Source organism: Nicotiana tomentosiformis, chromosome 9, assembly GCF_000390325.3.
Source record: "Nicotiana tomentosiformis chromosome 9, ASM39032v3, whole genome shotgun sequence".
Classification (NCBI taxonomy): Eukaryota; Viridiplantae; Streptophyta; class Magnoliopsida; order Solanales; family Solanaceae; genus Nicotiana; species Nicotiana tomentosiformis.
Genome location: NC_090820.1, coordinates 35,319,596 through 35,337,041, shown reverse-complemented (window position 1 = coordinate 35,337,041; position 17,446 = coordinate 35,319,596). Strand labels below are relative to the sequence as shown.

General features: G+C 35.4%; 1 protein-coding gene across 4 annotated transcripts; it reads right to left on the bottom strand.

The window, feature by feature from the left end:
• Positions 1-1,700: 1,700 nt before the first annotated feature.
• Positions 1,701-11,489, bottom strand: LOC104120491 (F-box/kelch-repeat protein At3g06240-like). Of its 4 annotated transcripts, none has more exons than XM_070186130.1 (2): positions 10,223-11,489; positions 1,701-2,521 (listed from the first exon to the last, which is right to left on the bottom strand). In XM_070186130.1, the coding sequence occupies exon 1, from the start codon at positions 11,368-11,370 to the stop codon at positions 10,276-10,278; it is 1,095 nt and encodes a 364-aa protein (XP_070042231.1). In that variant the 5' UTR covers positions 11,371-11,489; the 3' UTR covers positions 1,701-2,521; positions 10,223-10,275. The 4 variants fall into 4 exon arrangements, with proteins under 4 accessions (XP_070042231.1, XP_070042232.1, XP_009630550.1 ...); XM_070186131.1 differs by lacking the exon at positions 1,701-2,521 and adding an exon at positions 8,855-8,870; XM_009632255.4 differs by lacking the exon at positions 1,701-2,521 and adding an exon at positions 9,084-10,137.
• Positions 11,490-17,446: the final 5,957 nt, after the last annotated feature.

Genomic DNA, 17,446 nt, shown 5'->3' with positions numbered 1-17,446 from the left:
ATAAAAATTACGCATTAAAATAGTCGACATATACAGAATAATACCCGAAGCACTAGAACACTAATCTGCAAATTACCTAGAAACTACTAAAACTAGATCAACCAACACTAATAACCAAAACAAATACCACTACATCTACTATTAAAACACTAATCTTCTCTTCTCTTCACTTAACAACTCATCCAACATCGACACAAATAACCAAAATAATAACTACTTGACATAAAAAAAAATAGAAATATACAGAATCTTGTAATACTTCATCAACAGTTGCCACCAACTTCTCAATCCATCATCTTAACCGCGGCAAAAAATACAATAGTAGCCCATAACCATAGCAGTAATTTTCTCAATCAATTCACCTTTAATTCCGAATTGGAACCTTTCTCCTCCAAGGTAGATACTTTGTCATATCAGCTACAATATGCTTCAACTTGTTCCTTTCTTGACGAAGGGCATCCAACGAATGTTTTTGATTATGGATAAACATTGACACATGAGGTAGAAATTTTTTATCGCGCCATTCCCAATAACGATTTTTCTCAGAATGACAATATTTTGTAGAATCTACGACCATCATTCATAGGTGTTATAGCAGTAAAATGGTTGGCAATTAATCTACAATAACATATACGAGACTCACTTTGGTCAAGAGAAGAAGCAGAAGAGGATTTCAGACTTTTGAAGCTAAAGGAAGAATAATTATTAATGTAAATTTTAGAAGAAGATACAAAGTTGGGAGGTAGGAGATGGGAGATGGAGATGGAGAATTTGAAGAACCCTAATGAAAAGAAGAAAAAAAAAAAAGAAGTTGTTGCGTCTTTAAAGAATAAAGGATTTGGGTTAAAACGATTAAAGGTTAGGGGCGGGTCGGTAATGGGGCTGGTTACGGGTGGGTTAGTATATTAGGGCTGGTCTTTAAGTTCAGCCAATAAAAAGCTGACACGTGAAATATACATAAAAAAAATTAAATAAAGGGTCGTTAGAGATAGGGGCATGGCTGTGCCAAAATATAAATAGTAGGTGCACTTTTATTTGAAAAGGTGGAAGAAGGATATTATTGTACCAAATCCGATACTTCAGGGGTAGGTTTAGCCCTTTTTCGATAAAAAGTATTACATAGAAATTTAATCTATTGCACATGATACTCACCTTTTTTATTTTGGATTTTCAACTTACACATAATATATAATAGTTATTTCTTTCTTTTAAATAACCTTATAGTGTATAAATTTTTAAACTTTAAGCATACATAAGTTAAATCGGCTTATTGCATAGTTTACTCTTTCCAATTTGATTGCACTTCACATTATGTAAAGAAAGGTATATGTGTTAGGTATGTGCTAATATATATATATATATAAATTGTAGGTTCATTGAAGTTCAATAGTATCTAATAAGTTGAGCTTTATGATGGTCATATAGAACACTAGCATTTTGAAAAGGCTTGAAATCAGTTATTTTATTTGGGGGGCGAGAGTGGGGTTGATAATTGATATGTTCAGTGAAAGGAAATTAAGGATTGATATGTTCAGTGAAAGGAAATTAAGGAATGAAACACGCATCTAAATAGTTGGCTTAACTTAAGTTGCTACGTTTTAAATATTTTTTACTAAGTGGTAGCCCCTTAAATGACACTGTGCAAATAGGTAATCCCATGAAATTTCTACCTCAAAATTTAAACTACATACTCTATATCATTAAGTGCGCTACTATCCTGCTCCCATTTATTTCTCAAATTTTATGTTCAGTTAAACAACATTACTATATAAATGAAACAAAGATCTGCCATGAAACCTCATTAATTATATCCTTGCTTTTCTAGCTATCCAAGACACAGCTGAAACTAGTATTTTGTCCAAAAAATGGAGAAAAATTTGGGCCATGCTTTTAAATCTGGTGTTGAACAAGCTCTTTTGCAATAAATTAGCAGTAAACTATTTCTATATTATATTAGTAGTACTTACACTCTACCACCTTACAATGGAAGAAAATACACCTATTCACCTTAACTGTGAACTTTGTAGATGCGATGCAGGTCATTACCAACTGAATAGAAGAGTCAAATCTCACTCTGAACTGTCTTGTTTTCGGCACGGAGTATATATATATATGTGTGGGTGGAGGGGGAGGGTGAAAATTACTAAAATTTCAAAAAGAATATAATTTTGAACTTATAATTATAAAAGCAGTGGGGTCATGGTAAGAGATTAAAGTTAAACCAGTCAAATATAAATTCTAGATCCACCTCTTCACAATAGTGCACCCGTCCTCTTAAAATTCTGGATCCGCCTCTGAATTTGTAATGTCTTAGCAGATCATGGCAAATCAGAACATTATGCACCAGTGATCTCCCCTCCAAAAAAGTTGCCTGGTTCTCTGCTACTATTGTAATTGCTTTCTTCAATCTCTTACAAATCATCTTAGAAATGTATTTATAGATAACATTACAACATACGATAGGTCTGAATTGAGCTGCTTTCTGAGGCACAACCATATACCACACTTGGAAAGCAAGAAACTGGAAACAGTTTAAGGAGACAACTGTTAATACAGAGTTAGTTATACCACAGATTCAACAGGAGATCAAAGAAAGGATAGATCATTTCAAGTATTCAAAGAAAGCTTGTAGGAGTAATTTTTTGATTCAGAAATTTTGTTACTAGTATGTTCTGTTGGAGGCTTGAAAGATGTCAAGACCCTTCCTAGAAGGTGGTTACATGTTTTAAGTGCTCTTTAGGTGTATTATTTTGGTTTTTTGCTGGTAATATCTTCACAGTTTATTAAACTAAAGAAATCTTAGGTTCCTTCTCAATATAGGAGGAAGTTGTTGAAAACGGTTAGTTGTTGGGGAAGCCATCATTGCTTTCAAGCTTCTTTTTTTCACACATTCGCATGAATCTTTAATTTATCAAGAATCTGAGGAGTCATTTATTGAGAAAATATATGAATTTGAAGTGGACAGCATAATGTCAACATCAATGTATTTTTCTTTTCCTGTCAATGCAGATAAAATTCATTAATTATATGTTATCATTCCATCATATAATGTAACTAAAATGCTAGCCATTGTCATCCAGTATTATCCAAGATTCAAGGTAGCCAATTGCATGTTAAGTCTTTACCCTGTTCTAGTGCTCTGTAACATTAGACAGTTATTTCTGATAAACTAAAACATAGCAAAAATTTAACTTTTGGTACTCAGTACAAAGGGCAATATTGCTGCTTTCATAAACTAAAACTGGGAAATTTCAAACTCAAGCCACCTGTGCTGCCTCAAACATAGCAAAAATACAACTTTTGATACTCAGTACAAAGGGCAATATTGCTGCTTTCATAACATAAAACTGGGAAATTTCAAAGTAACTAGGATCCCCTGCTTAAACAAATGCTGCAATCCCACAATCACAACTAAAACTACGAATCGAACACTAACAAGCATGAATTTCAAAATATAGTTCAAGAATTTCTAAAGTTACAACTAAACATCCGAATCCTATCAAATCTAACTCCAAACGACACCAAATTTTGCATACAAGTTCTAAATACCATATCAGACCTATTCCAAGTCCCAAAATCAAATTCCGAGCTCGAGAGCTAAAAGTCAACCTACTGTCACACTTTTCAACTTCAAATTGCCAAATTTCGGCAAATCAATACAATTCAACCTACGGACTTCCAAAATCAATTCCGGGCATACGTCCAAGTCTGAAATCACGATAAGAAGCTATCGGGGCCATAAAAACACAATTCCGGGATCGTTTTCACAAAAGTCAAAGTTTGGTCAATATTTTCTAATTTAAACTTCTAAGTCAAGAATCAAGAGTCCCAATCAACCCGAAAATCTACGTTATAATAGAAAAACATAACGTAAACCCTCTCGTAAAATGAGCCTACAAATAGCTACTCAGATCATTCGAATGTTGAGAAACTCAACTGAGGTTAAACAGTCAACAAATAAATCTCAAGTATGAGGGTTTGCTCAAAAGGAAACTTTTCTCCTGCCGGTGCAGCAGTACTGTGTACTTCACCATATACAAACCACAAATGCAAGTCTACTGTGGAAGCAAATTTTGTTCCTATGCAAGCATAAGAACAGTGTCAATTCGGTTATATGTGGCATAACAAGAAAGTGATATAAAGCCATGAAATGCTTCCCTTTACCCTTGACGATTAATTCTAATTAATTAAACCAATTTTTCAGGGGAGTTGGGAGGAGGCAGGGGAATTCTTCAGGCCAAAGGTTCATACACTATGTTTTATAAAATATGATAGCAGCTTGAGAAAGAGGACAAAGGTGCATCATTGATACTACTGCAGAAATAGTTACTTATCAGAATTGCAAGCATAGTTTCTCTAGACGAACCAAATACAGCGGCTTTTGAATAATCTACAGGAGAAAGAGGACAAAGGTGCATCATTGATACTACTGCAGAAATAGTTACTTATCAGAATTGCAAGCATAGTTTCTCTAGACGAACCAACTACAGCGGCTTTTGAATAATCTACAGGAGAAAGAGGACAAAGGTGCATCATTGATACTACTGCAGAAATAGTTACTTATCAGAATTGCAAGCATAGTTTCTCTAGACGAACCAAATACAGCGGCTTTTGAATAATCTACAGGAGAAAGAGGACAAAGGTGCATCATTGATACTACTGCAGAAATAGTTACTTATCAGAATTGCAAGCATAGTTTCTCTAGACGAACCAACTACAGCGGCTTTTGAATAATCTACAGGAGAAAGAGGACAAAGGTGCATCATTGATACTACTGCAGAAATAGTTACTTATCAGAATTGCAAGCATAGTTTCTCTAGACGAACCAAATACAGCGGCTTTTGAATAATCTACAGGAGAAAGAGGACAAAGGTGCATCATTGATACTACTGCAGAAATAGTTACTTATCAGAATTGCAAGCATAGTTTCTCTAGACGAACCAACTACAGCGGCTTTTGAATAATCTACAGGAGAAAGAGGACAAAGGTGCATCATTGATACTACTGCAGAAATAGTTACTTATCAGAATTGCAAGCATAGTTTCTCTAGACGAACCAACTACAGCGGCTTTTGAATAATCTACAGGAGAAAGAGGACAAAGGTGCATCATTGATACTACTGCAGAAATAGTTACTTATCAGAATTGCAAGCATAGTTTCTCTAGACGAACCAACTACAGCGGCTTTTGAATAATCTACAGGAGAAAGAGGATAAAGGTGGATAATACAGCAGACAATTCACTCCTACTGTAGCAAATAAGTTAAAACCTGAAATTAACAGCATATTTCTGCATCAAGAGACAAGAATTCAGTAAGTATACTCTGTAATAGTTACCTTCTTAAATACCAAATCCTGATCTATAAAGTCTTTAGAGTCAAAATCAAGGAGATAGACAATATAAACTTCTTCTCCAGAATTTAAAGTAGCTAGATAGCAGTTTTACCCCCTCACATTGCTTAAAATGTAAAGCACAGAAGATGAGCAAATAATAATTCTAGATGAGTTACTTTATTCTCGGATTAGCTCATGATTCAGAGAAGAGATGAAACATTTAACACTTCCTTTCGAGACAGCATATGCTCAAAGTTAAATTACTCTTCTTATACTTCTCATTACAAATCTAATAAACTGGAAAACAAGGATTATTTTGCGAACCACTGTATATTTTCAGATAAAGTAATCAATGTATATTTTCTCCAGGAAGGAAGAATTTTCATTCACAAAACACTACGGGCCAGTAGCATTCATTTTACTGAATCATACATATGGGGGACCAAATTCAAAAATCACACTAAAGATTATCAAAAATGAACAAGAAAACGTGAAAATGTTTTTGTAATAACTGGATGCAGACAAGCATTATCCAGACAATCATTTCGCGCATCAAGCATTATATTGACCCTGAGTTCCATTACAAAGGAAGGACAGAAAAGACTTTCTATGAAGGTTCGAGCTTTATTCAAAGCAAAACTTACATCAACCATCAGATCCCACAACTCATTCTCTTTCATATTGTAGAGAAGTAACTTTTCTTCGACATCCATTACTATATCATCATCGGTCATTGAACACAATGGTGTCCAAAAAGAATCATGTAAATTCGGTGCCGTAAGCCTAAATGTGGTCCAAGACTCCTTAACCCCATAGTCTTCCATCAAACAGATTGTGATTGTGTCTACGGTTAAATTGGGGAACATACAAAGACACCCTCTAAGAGCCACAAGTTCAAACAAAGAGTAATTGTAATCCATGGCAGGTACTGGCACCTACAAGAATGTCTCATCACTTAAATGAAAAGCAGCAATTACACACGACGCATCAGAAGTTTTCTTACTAGCGAACCAATGCAAAGCCCCATTTACCAAAACCCCAGAAGCAAGGTCAGTTACTGAATGATCATAAGGAGAAATCTCAACTCTCCTCCAAAGACCCTTTCTCACAGAGTAGATATCCACAAAAAAGTGTCAACTATAACAGTTTCATCCACATCATTATAATAAGAAATCACAACCACCTTATAATCAACACTAATAACATCGTATCCCAAACCATACATGCTAAAGCTACAAGGCACGGGAAGAGCCAAATCAAAATTTGGAATTTTATGGTACTTTAAGGTAGTGGGGTTGATCAAATATTTAACCCCTTCTCTATTTAATCGCCAAGACCAAGCCATTACATGAGCCATCATCACTTACCCAGTTGTCTGAGAGCTGCTGAAAATCAAGCTTTCTTGATATGGCATCAAAATTATCTCGGGGATTGTGGGTAAAGGTGATAGTGTGAAGAGAGCAATCAACAACAATGAGCTTATCTTCTTCATGTTTATGGGAATGGAGAGCGAGGTGAGCTTTGATGAATTGTGGGTCTGAGAGAAACTTGCGCCATTGCTTTGACACGCACCTACATTGGCCTATGAACTTTGCAGGCAGCCACAAAAATATGTCAAACATGATTTTTTCAGGTATTTTTGCAGCGTTGTTCCTTGCCATAGTTGGGTGAATATGGAGGAGAAACTACGGAGTCTCTGAAGTTTGGACTAGGGTTTTTGTCTATATGGTTTTGCTCCAGGGCTGACTTCATTAGGAAGTGTTCGGCCCTCGATTTGTGATTGCAAGAGTAAACTTACTTTCAAAATTTTGGAAACGCCAGATATCTAAATTGACAATTTTACTTGTCCCAATTTTTAAAGTCGCCACTCAAATATTTTTATTTTATTTAAAAATAGTTGAAGGAGACTTAAATAAAATGCATTTTTCTTTTTCTTTATTTATGAGAATCATGAGATAGTATCAGCAACAGTCAATGGGAACATTGTGGCAAACATTGGTTATACGCCATATTGACATGTTTTCCCAAATCAATTCTCTTCATAGTCATCACTTGTAAATGATAAACTAGTCTATGGGTATAGAAAATACATTATAATAAAATCCTTCTATGTGTGTCAGGTTCTAGTGGTGGTGATGGTGCATAGAGACAAACACATACCCAGTGTATTTTCACCGGTCGGAAGGTAGTATGTATGTAGACCTTACCCCTATTTTGTGAAGGTAGATATGATATTTTCGGTAGACCTTCGGCTTAATAAAAACAAAATCACAACAGTTATGACAAAGAATTACAGAAAGAGAAGCATTAACAAAAACGACAACAAAAATTACATAGCCAAAAGCAAAAAAAACACAAGGTAGCAGTAGAGATCTAAAAAATAGGGAATACGAGGATAACACTAGTACTAAAAAAAGTATAGGTTTGAAAAAGAAATACACCCGACTACTTACTAAATTACTACCTCAATCCTAGACCTCCACACCCTGCTATCAAGGGTCATATCCTCGGTAAGCTAAAGATGTGTCATGTTCTGCCCGATCACCTCTCCCTAATACTTCTTCGGCCTACCTCTATCTTTCCTTGGATCAGCCATAGCCAACCTCTCACACCTCCTCACTAGGACATCTGTGTCTTTCCTTTTCACATGACCGAACCATTTCAGCCTCGCTTCCTACTTCTTGTCCACCACACAGGCTACTCCCACCTTGTCCCAGATATCTTCATTCCTTTAACTTATCTCTTCTAGTATGCTCACACATCCATCTCAGCATCCTCATTTTCGCTACTTTCATCTTTTGAATATGAGAGGTCTTGACTGGACAACACTCAGCTCCGTATAACATAGCCGGTCTAACCACCACTCTGTAGAACTTACCTTTAAGTCTTGGTGGTACATTCTTGTTGCACAAGACGCCGGAGAGAATGACTCGAATTATATAGAGTAGTTAGACTTATGGGACGAGAACTTGCTCGTTTTATATCCCGTTGTTGACCAAACAAGGTTGCTTTAAGACTGAGAACACTAATAAAAGACTTTCTTACCCCCATTGACCAGCTAATGTGCACTTACGCCCTGTCTCCACATTGGATCAAGAATAAGATCAGAAATATCAAAATACCTAATTCATACAAAGCTGTTGAATCAGTCAGACCCGCAATTAAAGATGTATGCATTATATGAATATAAAGCAACCAATCAGGATCATTCAATATAATGGTATAAAGCACAATACTAAGGCAAACTCATTGAAAGACTTAGTCGGACATTAAAAATAAAAATACACCAAAGGTGCATAATGGAAGCATAATGGCTACAGGTTCATAGACAATGTTTTGTAACATGATAGCAACTTGAGAAAGAGGACAAAGGTGCATCCTTGATACTATAGCAGAAATAGTTACTTCTCAGAATTGCAAGCATAGTTTCTCTAGACGAAGCAAATACAGCGGCTTTTGAATAATTTATAGGAGAAAGAGGATAAAGGTGGATAATACAAAAGACAATTCACTCATAATGTAGCAAATAAGTTAAAACCTGAAATTAACAGCATATTTCTGCATCAAGAATCCAGCAAGTATTTGCTTCATAGTTACCTTCTTAAACGATAAGTACTACCAAATCCTGATCTATAAAGTCTTTAGAGTCAAAATCAAGGAGATAGACAATATAAACTTCTTCTCCAGAATTTAAAGTAGCTAGATAGCAGTTTTACCCCCTCACATTGCTTAAAATGTAAAGCACAGAAGATGAGCAAATAATAATTCTAGATGAGTTACTTTATTCTCGGATTAGCTCATGATTCAGAGAAGAGATGAAACATTTAACACTTCCTTTCGAGACAGCATATGCTCAAAGTTAAATTACTCTTCTTATACTTCTCATTAAAAATCTAATAAACCGGAAAAAAAAATGGATTATTTTGAGAACCAGTGTATATTTTCAGATAAAGTAATCACTGTATATTTTCTCCATGAAGGAAGAATTTCCATTCACAAAAATCTATGGGCCAGTAGCATTCATTTTATTGAATCAAATATGGGGACCAATAGGTCACGAGTTCCGTGTGACCTATAGGTCACGGGTTTGAAGGGGAACCTTCGAGCTTGTTTCCGTTCAGAGTCATGGAAGCAACTACCTGCTGCTTGTGGCGCCGCAGATGAAGCCACGACTAGAAGAAAGAGATCTTTCTATTGATAGGAACGAAACTTCTTAGAAAAGCTGCGAAGACGGGACTAGTTTCAAGCAGAATCCGAATAAAGAAAAAGGCATTTGGGCTTGACTATTGTGGGATGTGCTCAGCCACCTCCAACTCTTACTGTGGGTTAGACAACTTCCTTAGGTCAGCAGACATCATATTGATCTCTACTGCTCCCGCAAACGGTGATGTCTCGATTCCCATTGGTCGGCCTGCTATCCGGAACAAACCTTTGTCAAAGTAATCTTGAATCAGATTCCTGAAATTTACACAATTATTTGTAGAGTGAGTCCATTTCTCGTGACATTTACAATAATGTTTTCCTTTTCTTTATTCTTCTTTAGGTATCGCACTATTTCTCCCCACTAAAAAGAGCGATTGAGAATCTCGAGAACCTTTCCAAACGTCTGTCTTCGCGGGGCGATTGGAAAAGAAAGGAGTATTTAATTCTTTTACTGCCTTCCATTCCACTATTCTGATCGAATTAATTGCTCCTTAGGGGAGACCATTCGAATGGTTGAATTGATGACAGGGTACCCCTTAGGGTGTGCCCTTTCCCTTACCCTAGGTGAATGCAGGATGCCTTGTACACCGGGCTGCCCTGCACTTTTAAAGACGGGTACCAAATTCAAAAATCACAACAAAGATTATCAAAAATGAACAAGAAAACGTGAAAATGTTTTTGTAGTACCTGGATACAGACAAGCATTATACAGACAAGCATTTCGCGCATCAAGCATCATATTAACCCTCGGTTCCATTGCCAAAGGAAGGACAGACAAGACTTTCTATCAAGGTTCGAGCTTTATCCAAAGCAGGACTTACATCAACCATCAGATCCCACAACTCATTCTCTTTCATATTGTAAAGAACCAACTTTTCTTCGACATCCATTACTATATCATCATCGGTCATTGAACACAATGGTGTCCAAAAATAATCATGTAAACTCGGTGCCATAAGCCTAAATATGGTCCAGGACTCCTTAACCCCATTGTCTTCCATCAAACAGATTGTTATTGTGTCTACAGTTAAATTGGTGAACATACAAAGACGCCCTCTAAGAGCCACAAGTTCAAACAAAGAGTAATTGTAATCCATAGAAGGTACTGGCACCTCCAAGAATTTCTCATCACTTAAATGAAAAGCAGCAATTACACATGACTCATCAGAAGTTTTACTACTAGCCAACCAATGCAAAGCCCCATTTACCAAAACCCCAGAAGCAAGGTCAGTTACTGAATGATCATAAGGAGAAATCTCAAGTCTCCTCCAAAGTCCCTTTCTTACAGAGTAGATATCCACAAAAGTGTCAACTATAACAGTCTCATCCACAGCATTATAATAAGAAAGAGCAACCACCTTATAATCATCACTAACAACATCGTACCCAAAACCATACATGCTAAAACTACCAGGCACAGGAAGAGCCAAATGAAAATTTGGAATTTTATGGTACTTTAAGGTAGTGGGGTTGATCAAATATTTAACCCTTTCCCTATTAATCGCCAAGATCAAGCCATTACATGAGCCATCAACACTTACCCAATTGTCTGAGAGATGCTGAAAATCAAGCTTTCTTGATATGGCATCAAAATCATCTTTGGGATTGTGGGTAAAGGTGATAGTGTGAAGAGAACAATCAACAACAATGAGCTTATCTTCTTCATGTTTGTGGGAACGGAGAGCGAGGTGAGCTTTGATGAATTGTGGGTCTGAGAGAAACTTGCGCCATTGCTTTGATACGCACCTACATTGGCCTATGAACTTTGCAGGCAGACACAAAAGTATGTCAAATATGATTTCTTCAGGTATTTTTGCAGCGTTGCTCCTTGCCATAGTTTGGTGAATTTGGAGGAGAAACTACGGAGTCTCTCAAGTTTGGACTAGGGTTTTGTCTATATGCTTTTGCTCATTCGACCCTCGATTTGTGACTCACTTTCAAAATTTTGGAAAGGCCAGAATATAAATTGCCAATTTTACTTGTTCAGATCTTTTAAGTCGCCACCCAAAATATTTTTGTTTTTATTTAAAAACTAGTGAAATTCTCGGCGCTTCCCGCGGGTATACTAATTTTATACTACCTCCGATCCACAATAAATAATTTTTTGGCCTTTTTTTGTGGTCCAAAATAAGTGATTTTTTCAGATTTTAAAAATAAATTAATTATTTTTTTCCTACACTGCCTTTGGAGTAAATAGTGTTGAAGTATGTATTAAGAGTGTTTATGTGAAGAGATAGTAAAGGTTAATATGGTCAATTTTATTGCTAATTAATGTTAAAAGGTGAATTTCTTAATGTGTTAAAACAATCAAAAAATCACTTATTGTGGACTGGAGTGAGTAAATATTATTTTTTGAATTTACTTATATATATATATATATATATATATATATATATATATATATATATATATTGATTATATCACAAATATATTATTTTATCATCATGAATAACTTCGGCAATTAGAGGATGTGTTACTACTTCCATTATTGTAAAACAATTGAGTATTGGCTTAGCAAATGAAGTTTCTAACCTCCTTAGTTGTCTTTTGTTTATAACTTTTCAATCAAATTCATATATGAAAACATTGGAGAAGAGAAGATGAGAAAAAGTATTTAGAGACTTCTGGAGAGAGAGAGAAAAAAATGTCACGTTAAATTCTCTTGCATTTCATTACGTCTAAATGTTGTTTATAAATAATATATATTATTTATTATATTATTATTATTATAATAATAGTAGTAGTAATAGTTATTATTAAATTTTTTATTTACTCTTGCGTTTTGATGAAGATAAAACTTTACATCACTTGTTAGACCTGCAATAAAAATCTCAGCTTCAACACAAGTTGGGGTTAAATATATCAATATTTTAGATGAATCAAAATCAGAAAATTACCTTGAGTAATAGACGTATATAGAAAACAAAATGAAGATAATAAAGTTTTTCCCTGAAATAAAGTACTCTAAAATTCAAGTGCAAGGAAAGATGAAACGACAATAATTTTCTTAGAATATATCCACTTTTTCCACGAGAGCTACATCAAGATGTTCTTCAAATTGAAAAATATGTTCTCACGATTCCGTAGACATATCATAAAAAGTTATATTACCATTTACAATGTTATTACAGAAAAAGGAAAAAAGAAGAAGAAGATTAATTAACTATAGAGAAAGTATTAATTCAATGTATAAGAACTACCGTGGCACAATCTTTACATCTCCAAATCGCCACAACTTTTCTGTTCATTGCGCAACTGCTCCTAATAATAATTAAATATTTAGAACCCAAGTATTTAAAGCAAAACCAAAAAAAAATTAAAATAGAGCAAAAGACAAAAAGGCATCCCCGATAGTATAAATCACATAATTGTACAGCTTTTATTTTATTCGAAAGCACCAAAAAACCATACCTTTCGAGAGAACTCATAGAAGTGTTTGCTATGCTAACCTTCATTCCTAAATTTGCTTGTGTAGGCTGGTAATGGGTGCCTAAATATATAATCCAAATAAGCACAAAACATCAGATGTTAATATATCAATTAATAAGCAATTATAGGGGAAGAGGAGAGGCTTGAAACGGTAGAATAAGGTTTAAGAAGTTGACTTTTGGAGTTTTTAAACGGGATGGTTTAAAGAGTACAATAAAAATGGGCAATCAAAGAGATTCAATTCATTGTTGAGCTAATTTACTTAAATAAAAATAAGAGAAAAAGGCAAAAAAAAAAGGAGAAAAAAGATAAATAGTATCTCGGCCAAAGAGAGGTGTTAAGTCACCTTATCTATTTTCACTTTTATATAGATATATAAATATACGAAGAAGATTTGCATTTTTCTTTATACGCCATATTGACATGTTTTCCCAGATCAATTCTCTTCATAGTCATAACATGTAAATGATAAACTAGTCAAGGGGTATAGAAAATACATTATAGTAAGGTCGTTCTAAGACTAAGAACACTAACAAATCACTCTCTTGACCCCACTGACTAGCTACTGTGCACCAAGTCTAGAGACGGATCCAAAATTTTGGCAGGATGTATGCACTATTAAAAAGAAGTGGATCCAGAATATAAATTTTACGGGTTTAACCTTTAGTTCTTACTATTGTGCACCCATTACACTTTTGGAATTATAAGTTTAAAATTAATTTTTTCTTTAAAAATAGTAATTTTCTTACATCTATTTCTATTTTCCATCTTGAAAATATTGGGATCAGTTGAACCCATTGATTATATGCTACATCATACACTATTGCTAGTTTTAAAATACATATTTTATTTAATCATATAAGATTTTACAACGACAAAAGAAAGAATAAGAATTTTAATGTTTGAAAATTTTGAAAGACAAAACCAAACAATTAAAGAAATAAAAAGAAAAAGTACTTAATTACTATCCAAAAAGAGACACCAGACACGTCCATCCCCGTGGGCATCTAGTTCTAGAGGAAAAAAAATAAGATTGACATAAGATTTAAAGTCACAACCTCACCTAGAGAGGTACGCCTAATAATCATCACATCATATAATACTTTGAGCATTGGTGCACACACATATATTTAAATATTTTTGAAAATATATAACATTACTATACATAATTTAGGGAGGGGAGCATGGGTTCACGTTTCCCATGGAAACCCCATAGATACGCCCCTAGCACTAAGGCCCTGTCTCCATATTGAATCAAGAATAAGACCAGAAGTATCAAAATAGCTAATTCAAACAGAGCCATCGAATCGGCCCAATCAACAATCAGAGATATATGTATTATATGAACTTAAAGCAACCGATCAAGTGTATTAGTGAAAAATAGACTCGTCATGTTGGTCTATTAAATGGCGACACGTGTCAACAAAATTATGAGAAAAATGAAGAATGACATGTAAAACACCCTCGGGACTAAACATACTTGTACCGTGCCTATTACTCTCGAAACTATTATAGTATAGCCCGAATCCAGGCACAGGATTGACTCAACGGGTATGGGATTGACTCAATAGGTACGGGATTGACTCGTCAGTTACGGAATTAACTCATTTAGTTACGGAATTAATTCATCAATTACGAAATTCTAGTATTTACTCAGTTGTTACAAGTCATCCAAAAGTAACGGATGAATTGAGTAAATGCTCATAATAGACCCATAATTCAAGAAGAATAGTTACTTAGATTTAGCCCTATAAATAGACACACTTTACCTCCATTATAATCATCTAATTTTCTTCTCTATAGTTCTATACATTGCAATTCATAGCAACTTGCTCCCAAGTTTACCGTAGTTTGGCTCCTCAAGCTCTGTTCGGCTCATCATCCTATGAAGGATCATCCAATGAGAATTATTTCCTCTCTGCTTTATTTTTATTCGTTGCCGTTGAATTTATTTTCACTTATCTATCACATTGTATTAACAAAAATTTATATCTTTCGGATCGAATCGATTGTCGGTGATCCGTCATATAAAATTAATTATTTTGACCTTAAAAATTATTATTATTTAGGTTAACAGTTTGGCTCAGTTACGGAAAACTAAAGAAAATTTGCTATTCATCCAAAGATACTAAATTTTTTATTAATCTTCGCTTGTTTTCAGTTTAAACCTTCTTCATCACCAAAATTTGTCAATCAACACAGTTGAGGACAACCGAGTCGGAGATGAGTTTACAAGGCAAAATGAAAATGGAAAAACAACTATGATAATGATAGGTAAGTAACAATCAGAGAAAAATAGAGAATGTACAATGGCATATTGGTAATGTAACTATTAGTACCGAAATTGATTATAACGGATCTGCGTCAAACAGTTTCGGAACAGGAGGTTCAGATACACCAGGGAATTTTAATTTGTAAAATTTATTTCCGTCACGGCCCGAAATTTCCCACCGACGGGACTGTGATGTCGCCTAATATTTCACTTGCTAGGCAAGCCAACGTCATAGAATTATTAAACCATTTCTTTATTCCCATTCAGTAATTAACAATAATTAACTAAGATAAAATATAGTGAGTGCGGAATAATATCAAAATTTTATTAACTACTATCACCCGGATCTTGAGTCGCAATTCACGAGCATTCTAGAATTCACTACAAGTAATAGTCTGAAAGAAATACAACTGTCTGAATGAAAGAAACAGTAGAACAGAAAAGATAGACGGGGACTTCAAGGTCTGTAAACGCCGACAGATCTACCTTGAGTCTCCGGATAGCGGTCCAATAGCAAAATCTTGATCAACACGAGTCGGTACCAAAATCTGCACAGAAAGTGCCGAGTGCAATATCAGTACAACCGACCCCATGTACTGGTAAGTGTCGAGCCTAACCTCGACGAAGTAGTGACGAGACTAATGCAAGGCACCTACAAATCAACTTGTACAATTTAAGAGTGTATATACAAATAACAGTAATGAAGAGCTAGACAGAAAATATTGGGACGGGAAAAATATGCTGGGGGAAATACAAGATAAGGAACTACTGCAAAATGAAAATCGGAACAACCAATATACTATGAATCAACAGAAACGACGAATACAATAAAGGAAAAGTACACGGCATCACCCTTCATACTTTTACTCTCAATCTCACCATTAAACAATAGAAACGATACGACATCACCCTTCGTGCATTAACTCTCATCTCATGGCACGGCATCACCCTTCGTGCATTAACACTCACAATATGGCACGGCATCACCCTTCGTGCATTAACACTCACAATATGGCACGCCATCACCCTTCGTGCATTAACACTCTCCATTACCATAATGCAACATTGAAGTACAAGCCTTACTTCAACATTTGGTTCCACAATATCAATCTCAACTTTGAAATAAATACTCAATTATCACTAGAGAATCCATAAGCATGATAAGAACGATCAATTTAACAACACTAGTCTAAACACGTAACAATTAGGCATAGGAAAGAGACAATATAAGAAAAATGGGAGAAAACATAGAAAACAGGTAAATTGGCGGCGCATAAGTACTCATCACCTCACATATACACCGCTCACATGAATTTCACATAGCAAATAATCTAAGGTTCCTAATTCCCTCAAGTCAGGGTTAGACACAACACTTACTTTGCTCCAAAGGCCACTTAATTCTCAATCACAACTTTTCCTCTATAATTCACCTCCAAACCACTCGTATCTATTCAAAAATGACTCAATAATATCAAATATTGCTAAAGAAATCAATTATATTGCATAAATTAAATTTCTCAAATTTTCCTCCAAAAAGTCAAAAAATCGACCCCGGACCCGCTTGGTCAAAACTCGAGGTTCGGACCAAAATCCATTTACCCATTCATCCCCGAGCCCGAATATATAATTGGTTTTGGAATCCAACATCAAATTGAGGTTTAAATCCCCAAATTTCCGAAATTTCTAGTTTCTACCCTAACCCCTAATTCTACCATGAAAACTCTAGATTTTAGGTTGAAAATTCAAGAAATGTAATGGGTAATTGAAAGAAAATGGTTTAGAATCACTTACCAACACTTTGGAGAAGAAATGACTCTTGAAAAATCGCCTCACACCGTTTGGTTTTTGAGAAAAATAAATTTTTGGCTAAATCCCGTGTTTGGATTCGGTTAAATGCTGAGCGACAGTGTTCATCGCATTCGCAAGAGCACTGTCGCTTTTGCAAAGAGTATAGGCTGCCAAGCCTTCACGTTCGCGAGACAGTGCTCGTGTTCACGTAGGCTACCCTTCCCTGGTCTTCGCGTTCGCGAGACAGTGTTCGCGTTCGCGATGAATAAAAGGTTGACTTCCCCTCCCTAGTGCCTAACACTACGCGTTCGCGATGGGCTTGTCGCGTTCGCGAAGGGTAACGCCACCATCGCTTCGCATTCGTGACCAAGCTTTCGCGTTCGCAAAGAAGAAATCCCTGCCTCATCAGTTTACACTTCGCA